Below are 26567 nucleotides of genomic sequence, written 5' to 3'. Positions count from 1 at the left end.
TGCTTAACTAGTTTAAGTTTGTGGTTGGTAGATTTATTTATTCTGTGTAAGCTCACATTTTTCTTCTGAAAAGCTTTAGACTTTGAAAGACACTTGGCTGAATCTTCAAATTAACTAAAGAAAATGTATTTTAACCAGAATGAGGAGATTGGGTTTGAACCACCATGTACGAGCAGGAGGCACGGTGACAGTGATCAATAAACCTTTCCAAATACCTAAATCCATCAATTCATCCATCCATCATCCACACCACTTAACTTTTGATGGTTGAGGGGGAGCCGGAGCCAATCCTGGCTGACATATGGTGAGAGGCAGGGAACAGAGCTGACTTAGACAAACATTTATGTACTAATATGTCTCCAGTCAAGCTGAACCCAATCTTAGGACTGTGGGGAGAACACACAGAAAGATCTCGGCCAAGCTGGCATTCAAAGTGAAGGGACGGTGCTAACTACAGCACCACTTTGTCACTGTGTGAAGACAAATGTAAAAAGAGACAAAGCTTTCCTTTGAACCAGATGAAGACCAGCGCCTCTTTCAGCTAAAGAAACAGCTACATGGCGCCAATTATTAGGTGAATACTCCTTTAATGTGTGTTTGTGTTGAGCTATTAACACGTTCACACAAACAGCGAAGTCACTGAGGCTCCTGCTTGTTAGAGGAGCTAAAGCGTGGAGTGCACCTGGGCTTGGTTACGCTCTTCTTTTTTATTAGCAAAAGCTGCTGCGCTGAGGCTTATTCTGCAGCCTTCATTCTAATGAGTGCGGTGGGAGGGAGTGTGGGGGTGGGCGGGTCGGGTGGGGGATTGCGTAACTCTGTGTTACATAACACAATCTGCATGGCCTTCTCTCTCTCTCTCTGTAGCTGCCTCAGATGTGGCAGAGCGAGCACAGAGGAGAGGACGGAGGGTTTGAAAGGGTGCTGGTGTTAATGAGGGCGATCAGGAGAGAAGTGCGCCTCGCCGGAAAATCACACCTCATTACGGCAGCGTTTCTAATAATGCCAGTGATGAGGATTAGTTGTTCAGGAGGTGAGAAGGGACGGCAAGGGGGTGGCGGTGTGTGTGGGAGGGGCACCTCTGGCATTGTATTAGATTAAAACTCAACCATCAAGTGGCAATCAAGTGGGTTTGCTGGATAATTAAAGTCGATAAAACGTTATTGCTTCCCCCCTCAGCGCCACCTTTGGCCGGTCGGGGGATGAACTGTCTGATGTCTGCAGGACGTTTTGGAAGAGGACGGGTCGCTGCAGGGATTCAGTCTCGTCACTGATGTTCCTGCAAACTACAAAACAGAAAATCATATTTTACTTTCTCTCTTAGATCCAAATGTGTTGTAGTTAGGCATAAAAGAAATTTAAAGTTTAGTTTCTACTTCACCTTAGTGTAGAATTCATTGAACTAAATGTTGTGTTTGGGTGGTCAAAGCTTTTCTAGAAAGTTTTTCTTGATTGTTTTGCACTCACAGTGACTTCAATTCATTAAAGCAGAAGAAAAAGAAATCCATTGATTTCATACTTTTTATTTATACAAACAGAATAACAGACAAAACAAAGTAAAGTAGGTAAAATACTCTGAAATCTGATCAAATAAGAAATCACACTTAAAACTGAGTATAAAAGTAACAGCACATTTCTGTTAGTGGAAAAGTTCACGAGTAGTTGACATTCACAACGAACGTCTCCTCCGTCTTCTCCTCCAGGTTGTTCACGTAGACATGGATCTTCACTGAGCCAGGACTCTGGCTGGAAGCGAATCTCAGTCCGATGGTGTAACTCTCTCCTCCACTGACCTGAACACAGTTAATAGTCCCAGTTGATGAATTGTCTTTCTTTTGAGTGAGAAACATTAAACAGATGTGACCACATCCACAATAAACTTGATATAGTCTTGATGATGATGATGATCTTCTTTAGATGAAATCATTTATCATGGTTTGTAATGTGAATCTTTGGAAATAACAGTTCAGAGATACATCGTTCCCCTTTCAGTCATGGCCGTCTCAAACAAACAGAAGTAGAGAAGAAGTAAAAATATTAGATTTCTAACTAAAAAGAAAACTAGGAATTTATTGTCATTCATACACAATAATAGTCACAGTTTTGCAGATGTAATAAAAATCTGGATCTTGTGAATTTAAATCTGGTTTCCTAAGGTGACTGTTGGGCCTTGGAGGAGGTGTGTGGTACTGAATTCTAGTTTAATATGAGTCCAATTTAAAGCTTAGCCTTAAACAGAACAACATATCTCTCCTCAACATATATTTTAAACACTAACCGAAGACAAAAAGCACAGTTTTAGTACATGTATCACCCTGCTTCTGCACAGAAAACGTTCAAAATAAAAGATTCAACATGATGTTAAAGGAGCTTTGGGTTCTTTCTTAAAGGTTCTGTGTGTAAAATTTAGTGACATCTAGTGGTGAAGTTGCATGTTGCAGCTGAATACCTCTCATCTCACCCTCCCCTTCACAACATGAAAGAGAACCTGTGGTAGCCTTCAGGTTAAAAACTCAAAAGGTGTTTAGTTTGTCCAGTTTAGGCTACTGTAAAAAAACATGGTGGCTTCCGTAGAGAGGGACCGCTCCTGATGTAAATATATACTATTTAAATACAAAGGGCCCATTCTAGGGTAAAGAAAACAACAATTCATACTATTTAGTTGATTAAACACTAGTGAAAACATCACTAGGATCATTTTATATAGAATTTCTGCCAATAAATCCCTTTCACCTAAATCTTACACACTGAACCTTTAAAGAGGGAAATCAACATCTTACTTTACGATTAGGAAGTGTTCCTTCCTGTTCCTTTGTGATCAATTGTCCATGGTTTGTCTCTCGGACAATATTTGTTCCAGTAACAGTTTCAGACCTTGTTCACACTGAAGTAACAGATTTTGTGCCATTACTGTTAAAACTTTTTCAAAAATGTACTTTAAGTAGGGGTCCAGTTGGGAATAATACTGAATGACCTAGCAACAATACTAAAATATTAAAGTGCTAAAGTGGCAGAGTGTTATTGTTTTCTTTAAATTTAATAAATGACCTGCATGTGGAACAGAGGCTCATCCACACAGAGCTACTGTGCCTCCTCCTCACTGTGGGTTATTCCACTGGCGGATTTAATGATAGTTATCTGAAACCGGAAACTTATTAAATGAGGAAACCTCAAATGGCTTGCATTCTTAATTGTTCTAAACTCCTGACATTGCACTCTCGGTTTTTGTCTAAATTGCTGTTTTTTAATGCAGAGTGCAATTTGGACTATTCTGTTTACAAGTGTGAAGACACCCAGTGCGTAATGTTTCATTGTTTGGCTGTCGGAGGTCATAGTGTGCGAAAGATCTGTATTTTGGCTGCATTTTGCTTTCACAGTATTTTAATCAGTACAGAACGGTCTTCCTGCATTTTTCGGAAACAGCCAACAAACGGATATATGGGTCAATTTTGGGGATTTATTCTGTAATCTTCCCCAAAAGCGGAGCAGTATTGATCTCTGCTTTGCTTCCCCCCCCTGACAGCTGGTTTTATCATGGCGGGGTAGTTATGTCAAAAAAAAAGAGAAGTGTCTCCACATTTGCTTAATGCTCCAGGCACGGTGAATTCTTTATAAGACACCTGCAGCCTGGCTGACAAGATGGAAAATAACAGAGGGCTGTTTTTCACTCTTCCCACCTCCTTCTGTGTAATTGATGCAGTGTCTTCTGGACAGCGGCAGTGAGACTCTTCAATAGTTTATGTGGAAATAGACTCCCACTGCATCTCATTCATTTATTTGTTAATTTAAAATGCTGACTTCCCATTTGTTGTGCTGTTTTATCACACTTCAGCAAATGGAAGGCAATGATGGCAGTGAATCTGGTGCCTCGTGTCTGCGTGCCAGTGCATCTGCTCTTAGAGACGCAGAGGTTGACATCGCAACAACAAAAACAACAGCTGTAATGACTTTGCTATATTCCTCCTGTTTTGTTCTGGGAGCAAACATGGAAGTCACTCACTTGTCTCAGCTGAGGAATGCTCAGTCATAATGTGAGGCCAGAAATCACTGATGTCGTTTTATTCTTTGCTCGTGGTGAAGTCTGAGGGGGTCGTGCCCCAAAACTGATTTTGACGCCAGGCTAAAAAATCAGTGTGTGACACTGTTGAATAATCCTGTAATAGAACGTCCGACCGTGTGGATGCCACCCGGTGGATGCAGTGTTCTGGCTGCACCACAGCTCGAAGACAACTGTCACAGTTTGAATGTTTACAAGTGTTTCATGACCTAAAGCCTCGTCCACACAGAGGCCATGTTTTTCAGCTGTCTGCCAGAACACATGTGCCTTATATGAAAAACAGGTATCTAAGTAACGTCTCCACCAGCCTGGTAACAACATTTTATATTGGCCATATACTGAAGCATATATTACATATGAAGTCTCTTTTTTTTCTCCATTATGGGCATAATTGCGAGTTATTGTGTAGTGAGCTGCTGAAACCCAGTGATTTTCACTCAGCACAGTGTCTGAACAGTTTGTGTACACAGGCAGAGAGCTGGAACTGCTGCTGATCTGCTAATGTGTTTTCTCCATGAAGGCTCAGTGAACCTGAACAACCTGCTCTGTGGCGGCTACATTTCCAATAACTTTTAGATTTTGATTGCCAAAAGGCTTGTGTTTTATGAGCTCCCCGAAAACTCGTTGCAGGGAGCTTGGGTAGTTTTTGATTTTGAAGAACTTAGAATTTTAATATGTGAAAAAACATTCTTCTCCAGATGCATTATATCCGATAAAAAGGCTGCAACCTTTATGAGGTTTTCAAGGCGAGCACTACTGGTGGCCATGCATTATTTTCACTTATTGTATCTATAGAATTCATCAGTTATGTTTGGCAGAAGTACTGCAGCAATTTTTTGTTTCCATTATTTCACTCTTGAATGGATTTACCACAGGTCAGTAGCATTTTCCAATAAAGCTGATGTTAATGAAGTTATTTACAGAGGCGGAACAACGCGGAACCCTTTACTCCCATAAAACTATATGGACTGATGCAAAGGAGACCAAAAAGAGGGTTTGTCTTTTTTGTCTGGGTGTTAATCAAAGTATTGATTTAACTCCTGATGAGAGTAAGAGAGCTGCTCGACTTCCTGCTTATCTCACCTGGAATTTATCCTCTTTGAACTGGAGCAGGTCCGGATGGTCCGAGCGGAGCAGGAACGTGCGGCCGCTGGTGTACGGGTTGGTGTAGGTGATTTTTTTGGAGCTGCCACGCCCTCCACCAACCGGGACACACACTTCAAATGCCTGGATGACCGACCACACACACACACACACACACACACACACACACACACACACACACACACACACACACACACACACACACACACACACACACACACACACACACACACACACACACACACACACACACACACACACACACACACACAGGTCGCCAGTTAGTGCCAGGTCTGGTTGGTCAATGAATAATTTAGGCCATGTGTGTCCAGCATTAGTATTTGATAATGATTTTTTAAATTTAATTTGATATCTCTTTAAATAAATTGTGAGTGAATGATTTGCACACAGGATACGATTTTGAAGATCCACATATATCATATGAGAAGATCACAAAGACGATGGGACTTATTTCTCTGATTTGGATTAATAGCAACACAATGAACATGTAGTTAATTTAGACACTTAACAGACAGGCAGAGGGCAGTTAGAGAAGAGAGAGGCTTTAAGAGCTGGCCTGGGATCAGCTGCACTGAGCCTTTCTTTGACACTTTGACCTTTCTTTGCGCCTGAGAAAAGCACCAGTATGGATTCAATAAGGAAGCGACTGTGACTCTGAGTCACCAGTGGCTTTGTGTCAAATGCGCATTTATGATGTTCATCAAATCACTGTTGTTTTCTGTCTTTGTATTCCTATGCATTGTTCAAAGATTTGATCATATTCGCTGCAGCAGATCCAGAGATATCGTTTTGTTTACTTCAAACATTCCTCTTTGCAAAAACCTGGTGACTACGTCCCCCAGAATGTAGTCTGGGTAACTGACAGATCTGTTCTGGACTTCTGTGATGAGGATTTGAAGATGATTTGATGTAATAAAGCCAGAAAAAGCTACTCCACCTTTGACAGCACAGGCTGATGGACATTGAGACAGAGCAGCCAGGCAGTGATCAGACGCTGGTTCTCCATGTCCACAGCGTTCACGTACAGGAAGCGGCTGCCGGCCCGCCACAGCTGCACCTTCAGCTGGAGCTCCTGCACCGCTGAGGGCGGCAGAACGAATACACCCTCTGGATCCACCTACGGAGAAGGTGTGGCAGGGTGGAGGTAAAGGTCGATTGGGTTCGGCAGTAAAGGGATGTTGGGTGTGTTGTGAGAATGAATAAGAGACAATTAATAAAGGGAAAGTTACACAGGATGGAAGCGAAGCGATACATTTTATAAGAAAGGGTGAAAAAAAGGTAAAGGAAAGAACAGAATTAATGGTAAAAGGCGTTTAACAGAGTCAGAGGAAAGTAAAGGAGAGTGCAGATTACAGGAGGACGTGGGTGATAGAAAGGGCAGACAAAGTTCGGTGAAAGAGGCAAAAAAGGAGGCGATAAACAATGAAATGAGAGCCAGTGGAGGCAGAAGAGTGACAGAGAGACAGAAGGATGAGATTTAATGCAGAGCTCCTCTTTAATCTGTCGAGAAAAGCAAAGCAATTCTCTGGCGGTGAGCTTTATCCTGTTTTATAAGACTCCTCCGAAGAAGCATTCCACAGTGAGCTAACCTGCAGAGAGTCAGATCAAAGAGGCTGCCGATGCAGACGGCGAAATCTATTAAAAATACATCTGTTTCTTTCCCAGACGATTCTTCAAGTAAGACGCATTTGGGTTGTACTGTATGGGACAAGATGGATGTGACAGTCCATCACTTTACTATCATTATTGTTGTTGAATATGAGTGAGTACAAGGTGACGCAATGCCCTTTTACTGTGGCTCGGACTGAGAGGCATTGTCAGGATCTATTAAAAATACAGAGCTCTCCGACACTCCTGAAACAAACTTTCTAATGTTCAGGGAGCACACAGCCATTGCTCATTTTTTCAGATGGTGTCAAATTGTGTCCCAACATGATCCGACATGATTGTAGGAAGTAATGGGAGGAACCTAATGAAACGAAATGAAAGGACATGAAAAGACCCATTATGCCGTCAATCCACATTTGAACATTCACAACTCGATAATGACTTGAATCTTAACCTGGAGTTATTACAAAAGAGGCTGTTGCTACTCCGATTGTCTCCCACTGCTGAGAGAACAATTTGCATGAAATCGTTTTGCAGTTTGAAAATTGCTATTGCTTAAAAAAAACAAAAAAGTGTAGAACAAAGGCCTCAACTTTTCATTTCGATTTCAATGTATGATTGCAGCTACTTTCTCTTTACTTTCCCCTTTTTTATTTGTTGCCTTCAATTTGTGCCAGCTGAACTATGAACAGATAGAAATTATGGCAGAAGTGAATTGCTACAATGTTTAATATTAAATAAGGCTGGATGATTGGGTCCAAAATGATATCAAGACAAAAGTTTTCATATCAGTTAAAATTGATAATTATAATGACAAATGATTGACGGTTGTGGTTTTAAACTATTCTTCATGAGCAGAGAATGATAAACTTTTGATAAACACCTCACAATTTGGATGTAGATCAATTATGTGTTATACCTCCTAACTTTGCAAATTGCATAATCAATTTATCCATATATATATATATATATATATATGGATAAATTGCCCAATGAAGAACTGATTAAATTTCGGACCAGATCGGCATAAATGGGCAGAACTATTAAGCCCCTGAATATCATCCATAGATTTACAGTTGCCCATAAGATATATTGATGACAAATCGTATAGGGTTAATTATTCAACAACCAAGAGTAATTATAGTGTCATGAATTCAGGATATAACACCTGAGTCTCTGTCAGTTACTGAGAGTCAAACAGAGAATCAATACCAGACTAAAGTTCTTCCTGGGTCTAAAGTCCAATACAGACAAATTACCACAGCATGGTGCGCAAAGTTTTCAGTAAAAAATACCCAAACCTAAAGGAACCTATGGACATTCAGATTCAATCTCAGAAGAAGGATGTTCTGAAACCCAGTCGACTGAGACTGGAAGCAGCGTGATGCTCCGCCAATTAATGAGAAGCTGGTGTCCAAAGCAGCAGAAACACGTCAATGTTCCTGTACTTCAAAGTTCCCACCCTCTGTTTGTCTCATAAAACTAAGTTTCTGCGCTCACTTTAGTTTTGTGTTTTGACACACACACACAAGAGCAGAGCTGGCAGGCTGATAAACATCAAGGCCCTCCCTGACTGAGCTGTATGAAATATAATTTGAGCCTGGCTACTAGGAGTTTTCTAAATCAGGGGCCGCAAGTTACACAGAGGGGCCAATTATATGTCCAACATCCATGCACATCAATGCACAATTCCTGATTCAGTAAAGTGCACATTTAAGTCATTCCTTGTTTACTGTTAGCTCTATAGATTTGTGCAAAGCCCAACATCATTTGATATATTCTTCTTAAAGCACATTGTGTACATAAAAAAAAGTTAGTATTGGTATTATATACAATCCAATCCAAAAAGTGGCTTTAGAGAAAGTAACGAGCGATAGTATGTACCTGGATCTCCTTGGGGTGTGATGAGAAGCATTTGACCTTGCGAACAGTCTGTCTTCCCCTCAGCACTAGTGATTGACAGGTCCGCTGGCCAGTCACACAGCTAACATCCACCCGCTCCAAGAAATGTACGTAAATCTGCCAGGTCTGCGAGGGCGCCGCCATCCACTTATCACTACAGAGAGAAAACATCATCAGGAACAGATAAGCTAAAGCCCCCTGGAGACGCAGCAGGAGCCGCATGAGGTTGAGAGATAAGGAGGGCTGATCTACGGCTACGTCCTAATGAGCAGAATCATCATCATCATCATCATCATCATCATCATCATCATCATCATCATCATCTTCTTCTGCTTGCTGCTGAGGATGAGGTGAATTCAGTCTCAGTCCTGTGCCAAATGTTTAATATCTATTCAAGAGCTATTTTTGTTAGCAGAGCCAGAGAGTCCATTTTATTTATTGATTTGGTTATGTGTGGTTTATTTTGTATTTATTTTGGATATTTCATTATGTTTAACTCTCATTCAAATGTCCGACAGAATATTCTTTAGAATTAAGTTCATTGCTCTTTGAGCACTTATTATACCAGTGGTTTAAAATGGTTTCCCAATGAGGAGAATTTCTTTCATATACAGGAAAATTTTTTATTGTACAATGAAAAATCCTCAACTGAATCAATTCAGAAATCGAATCGAATGAATTAAGTGAATGAAGTGCTTTAAGTACTTTGGTAATACTTTATTCAAAAGCTCCTGAAGTTTCTTAATAATTTTCTACAATGCTTTCTTAAAAAAAAGCTGGATTATTATGTCAGTAAACAAGGTTTTGCCCTGAGCCCTCTTCACCAGTGAAGTAAAATATCAACTAAGCACAGTTCTGCATCATGAGCCAATTTAATGGCCCTGTAGAAAAATATGCGCCAAAAACAACTTGGAACTAATCCTGTAATATTTTAATTTACATTGTTTGTGTCTGTGTTTTCTAAAAAAGCCATAAACTAATTGACGAACAAATAAAATTTATGATGAGTTTATGTTTTCACTGCAATTTGTCTGTTGGCAGGATTTCTAAAAAACAACAAAACCAATTCCCATAAAATTTAGTTTGTTTTATTACAATTTAGTTGGGTCACGGCCCAACAAAGAACTGATTAAATTTCGGACCAGATCGGCATAAATGGGCAGAACTATTAAGTCCCTGAATATCATCCATAGATTTACAGTCGCCCACAATCAAACATTTCCTCCTCCACAAAAGAGGCAACTTCCTTCAAGTTACAGTGGTTATTTCTTCAGAATAGACTTGGAATACTATCCTGTATCGGATAAGTTTCCATTATCAGAAAATAAAGTCCTCGACTTCCCTACAGTGATGTTTCTGGTTTCCTAAAACCTTTTCCCTGTGGCTGTCTACATGTGAACTGCACAAAGAATCTCCTCTGTCCACAGATCTGCATTATGACAAACTCATGTATTCAAGTGAGAACAACTGAGGCTCTTTAATTTGACTCACTGATGTGAGTGGCATTGAGAAAATCAGCTACTCTCAGCTAGAATAACTAATTGTTTTCCTCATCCAGTCTAATGCAGATCAGCTCTGCAGTAAATATGTAACCAGTCAAAACTCATATCCTACCGGAGTCGAATGACAAACCCCTGGCATTTGCTAGGAGGCAGCCATCGGTTCTACATATCAACAAACCCAAACACAATCCTGCTGGAGATTTGCAAAAATAGAGGAAGAGCTAAGTAACTTCAGGCAGTCAGACCAGCAAACCTCCATCTGATTAGTTCATTAATTCAAGCCTCCATGAAGAATTTAATTAGTCCCAAAAAAGAATGCTTTTTTGTGTGTGTGCCTGTGTGTGTGTGTTCCCTCTATACAGCATGGCTGTAAATAATACATACGTGAAAACCATCACAAAGAACATTTTTATGTGAGGACTGGGATTCCCTGGCACTTTCAAGTACACATCCTGAGGCTCCCCTGGCACCTTGACAGAAACAGAGTAGAAAGGGAGAAAAATGTTAAAGTGGAGGGGCAAAAAGAAAAAAGGAAGCAGAAATAAAAGAAACCCTAAGTTAGCACTTCAAAAAAGTGTGAGGCCTTACATCATGTAAGGACGAGCCTTTTGAGTATAAAAGCAGTTTGTAATTCATGACAGCAGAGATGGAATAAAGTGCTTTCACCCAGAACAGGAGATGGTGTTGGAAGATAACAGTTCAGCAATTAATGCCCTGCTAATATTAATGAGGGTCATTTGTAGTATAATAAAAACACATCGTCTCACCAGCATCCTCGTCTGGCAGATGATGTTAGGGTCACTGCAGCGAACGGAAATGTTGCTTCTGGCATCTGGGTCCTCGACTGGTTCACCCATACACCAGGAAAAGACAAAAATAAAAACTATATATCCTGAAATAAAAGATTTGATCTCGATGGTAGATCTATACAGATTTTTGTATTTTATGGAATCACCTTTCAACACCTTTTTGATCTTACGGACAACATTATGTGTTCTATATATGCATGTATAAATATACACACATAAACATGCATGTAGGTGCTATATATTATTCATTTGATCCATTTGACTTTTTCTTGCTTTTCATTTCCTGTTCTATTTCCAGATGCCTCTCAGTTATTATGAACTCTTCTTGTGGTAGAAAAATGCATCATATTGGAAGATAGTTTGTGTTGATATTTTAGTAAAAATACAATAAAATGAAAGAGGAATATATTATTCATTCCCATCTGCTCACCCATGTTGTATTTACGTTATTGTATTTCTGTATGTGCACGTTTGTTTACGTGCCTTTTGGTGAGTCAGTGAAAGCAACACTAAAAATGCAATAATATGCAAATGATTAAAATGATTCACACAAATGTATCCAATCTAGACACAGTCGGGGGAGCACAGATGGGAGCCGTGGGACGGCGGAGTAATGGCTGACAGGGGATAACTGGGGGTAACTGTCACCACCTGTGGGGTCGTGCCAGGGAGGCAGGCGGATGGCCTTCTTCAGGAAACAGAGCTCAGGGTGGTAGAGTCGGAATGTCTGGTTGACAACGTGGGGCGTCGGCTCCACGTTCACCTGGCAGATGGCCATCGGTTTGCCGTCGTCTGCTTGGAAAGTAACCTGTGGAGAGAAGGTCGACAGTATCAGCAGCACGCCACTCCCCTGCTTGATGTCAGATATCACATCCAGCGCACTGAAAGAGAATTTTCATCAGTATGAGGCAGTTAAACTCGGCAGTGAGGAGCAAACCAATCAAACATTCACAGCTGGGCTATACGTGCCTTATAAGGGACCAGTTCGTTACCACTCGCTCTTACCTTTGTAGTTTTTTTTCATTTCTATCACTAATGATAACCGGGCATTGAAGAAAGTAATTGCTGATCTCTGGGGACATGACTAGAGCAAGACTGTTCTCACTAAATGAGAGAGGTTGTACACAAGCCAACCGTTTTCAAGATTATCAAAAAAGAGAGAAAGAAAAATCAATACTTACTTGTAAATTTAGAGAAAAGTCAGAAAACCCTAAATTTGTCTGACAGAAACATATATTTGTGTTTATTTAACTGTGGATTCCCTGGGCAGTTTCAATCCACAGGCAGGGAAACATTGATCTTAACCACTTAAAGGCAAACCTGAAAGTGAGCATAAGGGGGTTTGTGCACCAGTGATGTTGCAATTTCCCAATGAATTTGAATAACCGAGTACAGTTCATTTATTTTTAAACATTGGAATAATATGGAAATAACAGCAAGGTTGTAATAATTGTGATTTGTGTGTGTGTGTGTGTGTGCATGTGACCCTCAAACAATACCGGTGTCATTATACATTTACAGAAAAACCGACACTAATTCCTCCATTCTCTTTCGTGAAATGTTTTCTTCCTGAGGCTCTTCAGCTCTAAATAACATATAAAGCTTGTTTTTTTTAATGCAGTCTTTGAGAGGGTTTCTTTTAGAAAACATCCACCAGAGTATAATGATGATGGAACTGTACAGTGGAATATAAAAACTGGCTTCAATCTGACTACTGAAGCCCCTCCAGACATGCTGAATGTGCTTTGAAGTAGTCTGCATTAAAATTGCCCTTAGGATCTGTGCAAATCCACACAAATGTGTTCCTACACATGTTCTAATTACATACGATATCTTGTATACACACACACACCCAGACGTATGCAAACACATTGGAATTGCTAACCCTCTCACGTATGACCGTACTCCGCACCATCTAACAAGTGTTTGCTGGCCTGATATAAAATAATAACAATAATCAGGTTTATTTAGTTTAGCCCCTTTCACTGAGCAAAGTGCTTCAAATAAGTACAGTTGTTAAAAAAGAAGAAGACAAGACAAAGGTCAGTTTGAGTAAATTTGTTTTCAGACGCTTTTTTTTAAGACGTAAACAGAGACTGCAGATCTCGTGTCTATAGGATGAGAATCAGAGCCATGACTTCAAATGTACAATCAACTTGCGTTTCTAGCCGAGTGGGCGGGTGAACCAGTAAGCTCTGCTCAGGAGACCTGTATGATTTAATAACTAAAGAGGAGTTTGGGATTTATAGATTATGTGTAGCTGAATTACAGGATGTGAATCAATTACGAATCTTACTTCGAAAAGATGCCAGGACCTAAACAGCTCAGACTTTTTAAAGATATTTCCAATTATGTGATTTTGCTAAGATCCCCTCTCCCCAATTTCCCCGAGTCCAACTCCCAGTGGCATAGAACCTTACATAAAGGACATCATTTCCGACGTCACGGTCTGTTATCTCCAGATGATTAGACTCATAAGATAAGAGCCATGGAGGATGAGTTGGAGATTACCTTCTCTGAAGACTTCTGGGAAGTTTCCCTGAAAGCTGTCGACTCCTCCTCAAGCTGTGCTAGACTTCATCTTATACAATTCAAGGTACTTCAAAGACTTCATTATAGCAAGGCCAAACTGCCACTTTGTCTCTAGTCCCATGTGATCTAACCCAAATGTTCTGGCAAACCCACTTTCATTCTATCACCAGTGGGGGCTGCTGATCGACTCTGGGATTAGCCTTCCCCCATATGAAGTGTCGCTGTAGCTTCTCACCCGGTGCCTGCCTACAGCTGGCCCACGCCTCACTGCCTGTCCGCAACACACAACAGTCACGGTCAAGCTCCACATTGGATCCCTCAGACCGGTGTTGTGTATGGGCCTTAGACCAACCCCTCTATGATCAGGCATATCAGCCTGGATGTGAACATCTTTTCTTTTGTTTTCTCTGTGTTTGTCTTCCTTTATTGGTATTCTTTTTCACTACTTTACCCCTGTGAATGAGTCTGAAGTGGGATTGGAATGCTGGAAGAGGGTATTGATTGCCTCCTTGTTAAATTCTTGTTTTTTACTTGTACGTTGTGATGCCATTCCTCCTTTCAAATATTGAAACATAAAAAATGATGGCAGGTTATATATTAAAGCAGATATAAAAGTGCATTATTTGACTACTTTAAACTTGACAATGTAAGTCAATCTGGAGGTATTCATTGTTGCTAGTGATTGACTTTAATGATTTTAGTTACCTCCTGTGCTTACCTCTAACACCACTGCCATGTCAGAATTTACCTTTGACCAACTCTTTCAACAAGACACGTTAACTAGAAATTTCATGGACTGATTCTCATGAAAGCTGCTGTGCATGTTCATGTCCCCAATGGATGAGCCCTAGCCCAAATGTTATATTTGATTCCCCTCCTTTCTCATAATGCCACAATTAGGACACACTTTTCAGTCGCCATTTCTTGAGCATTCAAATGTTTAAAATAAAGGCATTGGAAGTCCCACATTGCAAAAAGCCCACATTAAATATAGTACGATTTATAAATGAAAATGTTTTTGAATGAATTGGTTTTTGAATGAATTTGGTGTCAAAGCACTTAAATGAAAATATGCAGGGTCATGACTTTTAGCCTATTAAGCAGCTATGGAATAAAAAAACACACCAACTTAGACCCAGCAAAATCTCACAGAGGCTGTTATAGCAGTGTATTAATGCCGAATAATGGTTGTATGGTTGTTATGTTGGGATGTCCATATGTCATTTTCAGGTTGTGTATCACTACAAATGAAAACTTGGCAAATATCAATAAAATTGATTCCATCCCAGCAGTTTATACAATTATTTCTTTTACATTAAAAACCGATGTGATGTTATTCTATACACAACAAACTTCACAATGAGGAAGTGAACCACCATTACTCCAGTGTGGCAGATTAAAAAACTCCAGTCATGAGAAACAAAGTGGACCCTGTGTACTATACACGCAGAAGCTGATCCCTGCCAAACGGCAGCTGTCCAAGTCATTGATGTGTCAGATTTGTGGGCCCACGCTGACCTGCAGGAAGGGCCCATATCTGGCTCTGGTGATGTGTGCTGACTGACAGTGGTGCCAAAGCTGGCATCCTGACAGCTCTCCTGTTGGGGCTTGTCAGTTTTAGCGGCACACAGATTTGATCCAGAACTGACCTCTTTGACCTCTTGACAGGATTTTTGCTCAGGGCAGCAGTGATGACACTGACATACTAATACACACAAACTGGAGGCATAGACAAACACTCACGCACACTGTTGGCCGACTGGCAAATATTTCAGATATCATTCTGTGCAATGGGATAGCTTCGGGGTACTGTAATCAACACGAACATCAGGATTATTGTGCGGCACAGGCGAGCAAAGTTGGACATCTTGTTTTTAGAAGTAGAAGAAGCCTCATGCCAATAATGTCAGCATATATTTAAGCTTCCATTTGTAAAGAGCGGCCTGCAATTTCATTTGAATAGATTAATGTGGAACATAAGTGAATTTTGGTGACAGCTATAGAATCGAGGGGCTGCAGATCATAATACATCAACTATAGATGTAGAGCACATGGTTTTATCTGCAGTAGATCTGAACAAGCATATTCACATTATTTCTCCTTCCTCTAAACTTCCAAGATATTATAAATGGCTGAAAAGTGGGTAAACTGGGGAAGCAACTTTAGAGTTATAGTGTATATGCACAGTTCATTTAAAAAGGATTATCAGATGTGTCAAGCTGTCCACCAATTAGGTTCGTTACACTCTCCAGCCTGACATTTGCCCGTTGGAGATGATAAACAATGTTGAGTAAGATTAAAGTGATTTGCAGCACATAATTCTGCTTGACAATCTTGTCTGGCTGGCATAACTTTTTAAATAGTTGACTTCAAAGTGTTCTCTGTGTCAGAGCTGTGACTGTATGGGAGAGGAGAGGAGAGTGGGAGGGAGGGGGCGGCGCACTGCCACTCTTCAGAGTCTGGGAGATGTTGCTAGACTTGGAGATGCAGCAGAAGGTTAACCTGACTAGACCCCAAATCAAAAGCCTCATACTGTTCACTTTAGTTGAATGTATCTGTCTCTGCTCCCTGGAATAAACTAAACTGGTCAAAAAACATAAAACTGGTAAAAAAAAAAACACTAAAACCCACGAACATCAGGCTTTTGTCAGCAATGGGAATGGATTAAATCGGCATTTTATCCTGGGTCAAATGACTCTGCAGTAGAAACAGTTTTTAATCGGCTGCGGCTCTGTTGGTCAGTGATGAAAACATGACACCTGGGTGAACGTGCTAAATTGGTAAGAGAGCTCCTCGGTTTACTGTACTTTAGTTATATCGGCCATGAAGCACCAGAGAAAGAAATCGAAAGGCAGACTGCTTATTGGGTTTACCTTCGATTGAAATATTTGCGTATATACGCTGATTTTAGTGTAAAAAAGGTATAACAGCCAATATACCTCAAGATACTAAAAACTTTGGATGACATTCAAGCTCTTATCATGGCAGAGAAACACACTGTACGTCCAGATTGCACCGCAAACCCATAGCCTGCTATAATTCCAGCCCTGGGACAAACTAATCAGGGATTAAGAGGCAGAGGACTTGAGATGGAGATAAAGACGAGTCCAGTAGAGAGAAGATATTTCACAAAGCACAAGTAGCACACTCTGTACCTTGATAGTTTTGGCAGCAACAATGTTGGACTGATTCTTCTTGGCCATCTGAGAGCCTTTGCCTGTAGGTAAGAAGCTCGGTCCCTGTGAGGATTTGATAAGAAACCGAATGTTTGTCAAAGTCGAGCATCAACGAAACAACAAATGGCTGCAAAGAAAGTACAACATCTGTAAATCAAACAGGGAAACTGTAAATGATCACAAACAGCAGATTAGAACCAAAGGCCATAAACCCCCCCCCCCCCAGTCATCCACAGGAGATAAAGGCAGAGCCTGTGTAAATGACATTTGGTTCAAATATGCTTCCTGCACCAGATTACCGGTACTATACATGTGTATAACTGGCCCTTGAAATAGACCAAATATCGTGGATAATCCCTGAAGGTATCGTGAAATTCATATCAACAAAGTTTCAACTCTTATCTCTGCTTCATCTCTTATTCATATTCTCACAGCGTTCGCACACCAGAAACACAACCTTCAGACCACACAGCAAATCAATTTTCAAAGATTTTCCTGAACTAGAATCAATAAGAAGACCTGTGAAATAGTGTGATATCGAAAATCAGGAAGGGAGGGGGGAGATGTGTTGACTGTTTCTATAAACTAACTTTTCTAATCTCCCTCCCCAAATATAATCTTTTTCAAAAATATTGCTTTCTGCATTAATAACCATTCCAAAGAAATAAAATGTATGCCATCAGCATTGAACACTGTACCTGAGGGGCCATGGTGTGATCACAGAGGAAGCTCTGGTACTTCAGGGGAATATGGATGCTCTCCTTGGGCCGGAGGTAAACCCTCGGACCCGGAGCACCCTGCTCCCACTGGAACATGTTCTCCTCCAGCGGAGTGGGAGTTTGGGTTAGTGCTTTGAAGTATCGCCACTCATCTGTGTTGGTGATGACACTGAATGGAAAGATTAAAAGGACATGAGTGAGATGAAAGCAGGCTCTTATATGTTTAAGGGATCCAGCCAGGATCAGACATGGACGTGGTACACGATCAAGAATATAAATCAAAGCCCTCGCTGTGGAACACTGCAATGTTCATGAGAGCCTGTAATAAGATGGTGTTGAAACAAACAACATGCTGATGTGTTTGACATTTTTTCTGAACAGCAATTTAGCTAAAGAATACAGAGATGTAAATGTCCTGATGTTGCAGAAAAGGCCACAGGGTCATTAGAAACACATTTGCTTCATCTCAGGAATAAGAATTTTTTCATTGAATTTCAAAGAAAGTTTGACATTTACTTATGCAATTGCTACAGAATAGTTGTAGTCATTCGGTCAGCTTGGTGGTACGGGAATACCCAGTGTCAAAAAACAGTTCATCATCTGGAGAGCAAGAATTGTTTGTTTTTTAATTTTGTTGTTAACCATGGGAAATTTAAATTCGGTGGTGTAGGTTGGTTATAAAGAACATTGAGACTCACCATATGGGCTCCATCAATATCCACAGAAAAATTTGTTTGAACAAATCAACTCCATCAACACTTCTGATCTAAATGTTTTCACTACTACAGGATCATGAGCAAAACACACTAACAAGAGTGAAGGGGGATGTTTTCTGATAACTTCTTCTAATCAGTAAAAACAACTTTCAAGTTTCATAACAAATATTACATCAGTATTGAATTATTGCTGCACAAATGTCAGTGAGTTGTACTGGGTGAATTTTAAGCAAGGTGAATATGCGTAACCAAGCTTAAAGGCTTAAATGACATGAGACTGTTACTGATCCCACACAGACAAAGAAAGCTAATAGGCTTATTTCCCAAAATGTCGCACTGTTCCTTTATTGAGGAATACCTATTTTAAAATATATGAAATATAAAATATATCTATATTCTAATGTTAGAATGAAATATTTTAGAATAATAACTGTAAGTTCAGAGCAGTATGACGATTTAAATTGAGCTCAATCCAAGTCGATCATGCTGTCTGTTTAATCAAAGACAGCAGTTGTCAGAAAGATGTATAGAGGCCAGTGAAATTAAAATCCTCCTACAGAACCAAGCAAATGGATTTCTAGGGAGAAAGCAACAGGAACAGATAACACGTTCCAACAGAGGGAGGTCTCCTCTCCCCTCTCTCTGCTTCCTTTGAATGCAAAAAATGTCACGCACTACTACAAAAAGGCCAGCGCTGCTTTAAACTTCAAAGGTTCCAACCCATCAGCATGGCGAGGTGAATTTCTCTCAATAAGGCGGCAGGAGTTTATGAATTTTTAGGGGCCCCACCTCGCTAACATTAGGGCGAGATGCAACAGTCAGTTCCATTAAATTTATTTGGAGATTCCCACCTGTGCATTTTGAATAAAACTCTTTGCCTGTGGCTTATCTTGACAACAAAGGCTCTCTGTGTACTGGTATTTCACCTGAGCCTCCGTGAAGAACCGTGGGTTGATTCATTATTAAGGAGAGAAAATAGAGCAAGGGAGGAGGTGCACGGGACAAACAGACATGGACAAGTGAAGAACAGAAGGAACAATATAACGAGAAAATTATGTGAAGGGGGAGAAATGAATGAGTTTTGAGTAGCAAAAGACAGATAATGAGAGGGAAAAATGATAAGAGAGAAAGCAGCAGCGAGGACCACAGCACAGGAGCTCTACAGCCTCCTATCTCTCGACTAGCCAGCAGCCATAGCTCACACTGGGCTCTGTGAGGCCAAGTGTAAAAGGTAGTCATGCAAAATGGATGGCAACAGGTGGCAAACGCCTCCTCCACGTCAAGAGCAGCCTCTGGGCACTAAACCGCAGCACACATCAAAGCCTCGACCAGCCCAAACTTTCTCTTTGAGGGCCAGACTCTTCTTCTGTTTGTTTCTGTACAACAAAGAACTAACCCCAAGGCCTTGTTTATGTCTCCAGATCTCACAGTTCCTTGTCAAATATTGGGTGATATATCGACAAGGAAGTAACAGCAAAGTAGCCTCCGTGCACTCACCCATGCAGTTCAGCATAACAGCGGTTCAGGGGCAAGATTTGTTGTTGGTGTTTGTCTGCCTCAAACACTGGCAGTGTAAAAAAAAACCAGTACAAGTCCAGCTAATACATTCTATACATCACAACAACAGACATATGGGGGATTGAATACCAAGAGTTCAGATTCAGGGATTTCTCTGGATTTTCCAAAAAAGCCAATTTCTCAGGAAAGTTTCGATGCAAAACTGAGAGTTGTGATGTTTGCTTTGGTGCGTTTCTTACACTGGAGATGATTGTTTGTACTGAAACAAGGAGGTTTTCTCTCAACCTCTGTGTCTCCAACATACCAATCATTGTTAAATGCCAGACTGTAACTGAAAAACATTACTGAAATAATAATACTCCATCTATCTTCAAGCTGCAGCTATTTCTAAAAAAAATACGTGTCATCCAAGGGAAGCTCAGTTCATCGTAAGGGCAAAATATTCTTTAGAATAAGAGTGAACAAAACAGAGTAAATAAACTGTGAACCTCTGCAGGTGGATGGATGAGTCAAACACAGAAACACAGGCTTCCATCCCTAAATTAGAGAGACATTCAACATTCACCCTAATGATTCCACACAAAAAAAATCCTCAGAAATCTGGCAAAAGATGGAATAAACTTATGGAGCAGTAATTTTCAAATCACAGCTCAAAAGTCACAAATGTATTAAATATTACATAGAGCATTTATCTCTCTGCTCGTCTCTTCCATGGAGTCTGCAGTCATACATATATATATATATAACAACTCACATAATAGAATGGCTGATATATGATAAAATACTGAACTGTGATCAAATATAAAGGTATTCCAGGCATTGTTGTGTGCACAGTGCTGTGATGCAGAAGCCTCCTTGCCGCCATTGGGAAATAAATATATAAAAACGAACGGGGCACTAAGCCGGCGAGAGGACAGATGCAGGGATTGATGACTCTCAATTAGACCTGTTTGGCCCGGTGGCTGGGCTAATGCCATAATGATTCATCCACAGCGCACTCCAGCCTTTGTTGATCAACGTGATATATGTTAATCCAAAGCTGAGGCATGAGCAGAATCCATAACAAAAGACTTAGCGCAGGGGAATTAACAACAAACTCACACAAACATGGCATGGATACCAAGAATGGTGATCAAGCAGGAAATATCAGCCATAATGGCTCCTATGTGCGGATTAAAGGGGGCACGAAGCATCTCACGTTATGTCTGCATCTGTGTCAAGGACAAACACGTTACTGAAGAAGTGTCTTTGTATGTGAACAAAGTATAAAGAAAAATGTTTCGAGGTGGTGCTGGGTAGTGCTGAAAAAAATCTTGATATTTGTATTTTATTATCACGTCCAAAAACGGACACAAGTGTGAAAAGTCTGAACAAAATGAAAGCGTGTGAAGCATCAACATGCACACGCAAAATGGAAAATTCAAAGACAAAACCATTCATCCAGCACATACAAACAAGATGTGTCAAAACGGTAAAAAATCAAATTTTTAAAACCTGAAAAAGGTACACACATTAGTACACACCTACACACACACACGCATCATATCAAAGCAGTGAGCAAGCTGTGAATCAGACGCCCACAACCTGAATAAAAGACAGTCACACACAGGCCAACATCTTCATGGAATCATCCTCATCTCGACTCTCTGCGGGGGTGGCATTTATTTTTTTTTGGGGGGGTGTGCTTGGATTTTTTTTATCATATTCATGAACCAGTTTAGCTTCACTGTCAATATGAGAGATGTTCCACTGTTAGCTTCAGCAGCTTCATCGGTCTGTGTCCTGCTATTTTCTGTTGATTATTGTTTTAGTTGACAGTGTTGTGCAAGAAGAGGATATAACATGCTTCTTTAATACTACTTTAAGTTATGTTTGTAATTTTTACTGATGCTGCTAAAGGTACTGTATATTTCTATACTACTCCAGTGTAGGTGAGCTGCTCCCTGGTCTTATCAGAAAGTTTTGTTATAAACTTCTAAAAAGTACAATCCATCAGTGTTTGAATGGAACTGTATGAAGCCCCTGAAAGGTCATGGTGGCATTTTTTTGCTGAAATAAGTTTTGTTTCAATGCATCCACAGAGAAAGGCTGAGCATTATAATGATATAGAATTGTGTTTTTTTGTAGTCAACCCCCTTACAGTATAACCACAGCCATACGATGACAGAGGTGTGCTAATGGCTTTGCTCTGCTTTTTATTTGTCAGACTGTGTAATAGTGCAATAGTGTGATAAGTGTAACACACTGACTACCTGCAGGGCCTGTATGTGCTGACTGACATGCTCATAAAGGCTGCATTGTATTGGTAGCATATGTCATGACATATGTCTCCAGAAGCACCCAGGGTTTAAATCCTGAGCACAATCCACAGCACAATACATACATCCATACATACATGCAGACAAAGTCCCAGCATGAACCCTATTCACAATCACTACTTCATCCACCACAGTGAGGCAGAGCAGCTCGGCTCATAGCCAGCAGCTGTATACTGTCACAGTTTGACCTTTTCAAAAGGGTAAGGAGCAATAAATACACAATGTTAAGTGTTGCATCATTTGTCCTTTCGTTAAGTATTTGCACAGGGTGTCCCTAAACTGGCAGGGTCTTAAGACTAACTGTACCAACACACTGCAAGGAAACACAAGCAGGTGTCACTTACAGAGACTGCACCAATTAATCATTGTTTAATAAGCTAAATATTAAGTGTATCCACAGACCAGCTCATTTCGATTTAATTGTCCATGGCCGGACAACCTTTATCGCTTTTACACCTGTTTCATAAGAGACACACATGTAAGAGCAGTAAAAAATACTGGTATAAGTGATTCAATCGGGAGGTTTGCTTTAAATCTAAAGAATGTAAAAACCTACTGAAAGTAAAAGGAAGGAATAACTTAGGTTGTTTGATGCTAAATTAACTCACAGCATGGGTAAGTGGTTTTAATGATAAAATACTAGCAACCATGGATAAAGACTGATGAGAAGACTGTGTTTAATAATGGCTTCTATCCTGTAAAGCCTTCTGCTATTAGGTGTTTTGTATCTTCAAGGTGTTATATTATAACTGGTATAACTTTGTATCTAACGGGTATTTAGGGCTCAACCATCACATATCGGATCCAAAAAAGTGTGAGGATGTGGCATCATTTACTCAAGCATGATGAAAATAGGGTTTTAAGAACCATTTCCAGAGCTACTCCGTCACCTTTGCAAACACATTCAGAACGTGTGAACACGGTTTCACAGCGGGGCATGGCTTGTTACGGTCTGATAATAGAAAATGCGAACAGTAAAGACACACATGCACAGTTGGCGTGTTAGGCTGGGGGACACACTTATGAACTTGTAAAATTCACCTAGTTTTAATGAGGAAACACATGACTAACACATAATAGTTTCCTCGGGTTTCGAATTTGTCACTGGAAAATACAACAAGACTAAACAAGCAGTGGAGGGTGGTGGTGCCGGCCTGACACCACCTGCCTGTTCGCGGAGTCTTACCTGAGATCAGGGTCATCACTGTGGATGGTGACGGTCTGAGGTACATTAAAAGGATTTTTAAGGACAAACTCCATGTACTCAGCGGAGCCCAGGCTGGCATAGAGGAGGTGCTGGGTGGTAATGGCCTGGCCCAGCATGTTGGCGATGCCCTCTGACCTGCTGCGCTCTTCGCTGAGTTGGATCTGAAGAAGTTCCGCGGACAGGTGGGCTTCCGAGGTCTGCTCCTAACACCCAGAAACAACAGCAAAGGCTGAAAATCGACGCTCCACTTTAACACAAGGTGACACAATATCTTCTTTCTCAGAACTCAGCTTTTTTCAAAACCAGGAAAATACAACCTGGGTGTTCTCATAATAATCAAATAATCCATCATTTTCTCCATGACATTTCAGAGACTATTGAAAGGATATAATAAAACTTCCTTGACATCGATACATCCATGCGGCCACATTCTGATCACATGTTGCTGGAATCAATGCTTTGCAGGCAGTCAATCTTAATGTTACACACTTTCCTTCACAGTCAAATGCTGTGAACATGAAATGACCTTTTTGAAACCTTTGAGACGATTAGATTTTTTTCAGCAAAATTCCATAGATCCAATAATCCATCAACCCTGGAACCCTGAAAGCAGGTATTTGAGAAAGGATTCAATATTATATACAACATTTTCTTCAATGTTCACGTTAAGTTTGTGCAACAGAGTTCTACAGCAGATGCTTGACGGTAAAGGTCGTGGTTGTTTATCTAAAAAAAAGTCTTAGAGTCAGTCCGCTGCAATCATAAATGTAACTGTGTAATCCAATGAAATGTGAATCCATCCGTCCTGTGTCATTTCCTGGACTCGTGTCCCTTTAATATTATAGAGTACAATAATCTGCATCATATCAGGGATTCTAGCCGGTAGGTGCCTTCGTCCTTAAAAAATAAATTAAACACCTCAAATTGAGTTTGAGAATGAGGATGGTAAAGCAAAGTGTGTCAGAAAATAAAATATTCCACAGGTCTAGTGCACTGAAATTATGCTGAGGATAAACCTGGTCCAAATAAAGTCATGGCTATCAGCCCAGAAAAGTCCAATCCAAATTGAAATGCAAAGCAAGTCTGAAAGTGCATTTTCTGTGCAAGCAGCACTCCGTAGTATTGGCTGTAAGGAAATGTAATGTGTAAAATGTCTGAGACAGACATGCACCACAGCCAAAATCATATTTAGCATGTGCAGCCATGGGTGAAAGTACAATATGTGCCTTCAGGTAGGAGAACAATTAACACCTTCTTGTACAGTCACTAAAACACAGAGGGCTGACGGGGACACCGCTTTGTGATTTGTAACACCGGCAGGCTGTCGGTGAGACGCTCCACGCCTCTATGAAGGCTCCCTCATGACAGGAGATGTTGCTCTTCCTCTGTGTCCTGATTTCAGATGAAGAAGATACAAAGGGACACTATTGTGGGCCCAGCTTCAGAGACAAGGATTTATTTTTGGTTCACCCCCTAGGCCCAAGTGCAAAGATTGACCTCACCGTGACATTAGCTGCTTGTACACCTTCCTTGGCCTCTCGCTGACGCACGGCGGCCATGCAGTCCAACTTGCGGCGCCCACCGTTGGGCTCGTTTAGGTTGAGCTCCCCTGGCACGACGCTGTCAGGTCTGATCCTGTGTCTGTACAACGGCACGTGATCCCCATCCATCTCCAGTCTGTGAGCCTGTGCGGTGTTCCTCGCTGCGGAGAAGAGACAGACTGCAATCATGAATACATTCACTGAACAGAGTGGAATATAATCATGTTGCCATTTCGACCGTATGTTTTAAAAACCCTCCAAATGTCCAAGGGAGAGAGGGGCCGACAGATTAAAGTATTGTTGGAACACAAGACACAACAGCTTGTACACATGCAGACGACAGTCCAGTCAAACAACTGGCACCACTACAACTGGACAAGCGCCCTGCTGCACGGAAAACAGACCCACTCTCTCATCCCAAATTATCTTTCCCCTCCATGGCTATCCTCTGCAAGCACCAAACGACGGATTCATCTACTAGTCTCCAAACAATCCAACCCCATTTGGACGTGATCATGCAAATTACGCGTATTCTTTAAAAGCTTTAACAAGACAATTTGCCTAATCCTGCATTTTGAACAACAATGAGAAAACAACAAATATACAAACTCACAAGCCCCACAAATCACATTTCTGATATTTGAAAAACAGCTTTACTCCTCCACTACTAATACACATACTCCATGTGACGTAGTATGTGTAGCGGCATGTGGGAAGATAAACCCGGACTGGCTGCAAGTGGCCACAAATGTTTGTCAGGAATGAGCAGCACAGTGTGGAGAAAAGAAGTATGTGGTGCGTCAGTGAAATGAGCTTGAGGGAGATGGGGGGGATAGAGGAAAAACGAGAGAAAAAAAGAGAGAGAACGGTGCACAAGGCTTAAAGAGAATCTATCAAATTATAGATACTATGAATCATTTACCAACCTAAATTTACTCTTATCTGTGCTAAGGAAAATAAAATGTGTATGTATCAAAACTGACAAATACCAAACGCTGGTTATTCTTGGGTCAGATTGAAGTTGTTGTGTGGCTGCTTTTGTTTAAAAAACATTAAACATTTGAGATCTTAAGTTTTTATAATTAAAGGAGATAATATATCTCCTTTTCAGTTTTTTCTTTCCTCAAGTGTGGATAGTTAAAGTGGCCAATCATAGCAGACTTGACCTTATCATGAGGGGGCCTTAAAAAGACAGGAGCTAAATCCAAGCGTTTCAGACAGAGGCTGAAAAGAGGAGCTGCAGCAATGGACAGTTTGAGGAAAGTGATCTAAACCTTTTCAAGTAATTACCCAAATTAAAATTATGAATCTGAATATGAGTTTAATATGTTTCTTCTAAATGGAGCAAAGACTTTGTAGAAAAAAGTGTATATTCATCAAAGTACAGTACCAAACAGGTATTGTTTTGTTATCTGCATGATCGTTGAGTATCTTACTCCCACAAGTGTGTAACACAGACCCAATTTGTAACTAGTCAAACTGAAGTCAAAGAGGATAAACAGAATATGTGAAAAGGAAATACACAGATAAAAACATTTTTGATTAATATTATTGTAATATACTGTATCTTAAAATAGATATTAGATGTACAGTGCAGGAGTAAATTAAATGTCCCTTCTCTCCCAGTACCACTCTAAATCACCGGATAGTTTTCCCAAGTAGCCTTATCAATGAGGGATTGGGTCGACTGCCAGTCACCTGACCAGATAGTGTCCAGCTACACTGTTTGCTTCAAAGCCACAGGCAGAGAATGGGACAGGAGTGTGACACACACACACACACACACACACACACACACACACACACACACACACACACACACACACACACACACACACAC

The 26567-nt window shown here is 40.6% G+C and overlaps 1 protein-coding gene across 3 annotated transcripts in view; it reads right to left on the bottom strand.

Moving 5' to 3' along the window:
* Positions 1 to 1504: 1504 nt before the first annotated feature.
* The window catches only part of nphp4 (nephronophthisis 4), a 156589-nt gene continuing 131526 nt past the window's right edge, over positions 1505 to 26567 (bottom strand). For 2 of the 3 annotated variants that reach the window (XM_035160267.2, XM_035160269.2), the window contains 11 exons: positions 24689 to 24888; positions 23166 to 23389; positions 17407 to 17596; positions 16688 to 16771; positions 11652 to 11808; positions 10959 to 11035; positions 10576 to 10661; positions 8672 to 8843; positions 6117 to 6296; positions 5138 to 5281; positions 1505 to 1790 (listed from right to left, as the gene is read on the bottom strand). In XM_035160267.2, the coding sequence (XP_035016158.1) occupies positions 1650 to 1790; positions 5138 to 5281; positions 6117 to 6296; positions 8672 to 8843; positions 10576 to 10661; positions 10959 to 11035; positions 11652 to 11808; positions 16688 to 16771; positions 17407 to 17596; positions 23166 to 23389; positions 24689 to 24888 (1655 nt within the window). In that variant the 3' untranslated portion in view covers positions 1505 to 1649. The remainder of the gene's footprint in view (positions 1791 to 5137; positions 5282 to 6116; positions 6297 to 8671; positions 8844 to 10575; positions 10662 to 10958; positions 11036 to 11651; positions 11809 to 16687; positions 16772 to 17406; positions 17597 to 23165; positions 23390 to 24688; positions 24889 to 26567) is intronic. The other variant, XM_035160268.2, reaches the window with a different exon arrangement.

This window comes from Hippoglossus stenolepis, chromosome 6, assembly GCF_022539355.2.
Source record: "Hippoglossus stenolepis isolate QCI-W04-F060 chromosome 6, HSTE1.2, whole genome shotgun sequence".
NCBI lineage: Eukaryota > Metazoa > Chordata > Actinopteri > Pleuronectiformes > Pleuronectidae > Hippoglossus > Hippoglossus stenolepis.
This window is presented reverse-complemented; position numbering and strand designations above follow the sequence as displayed.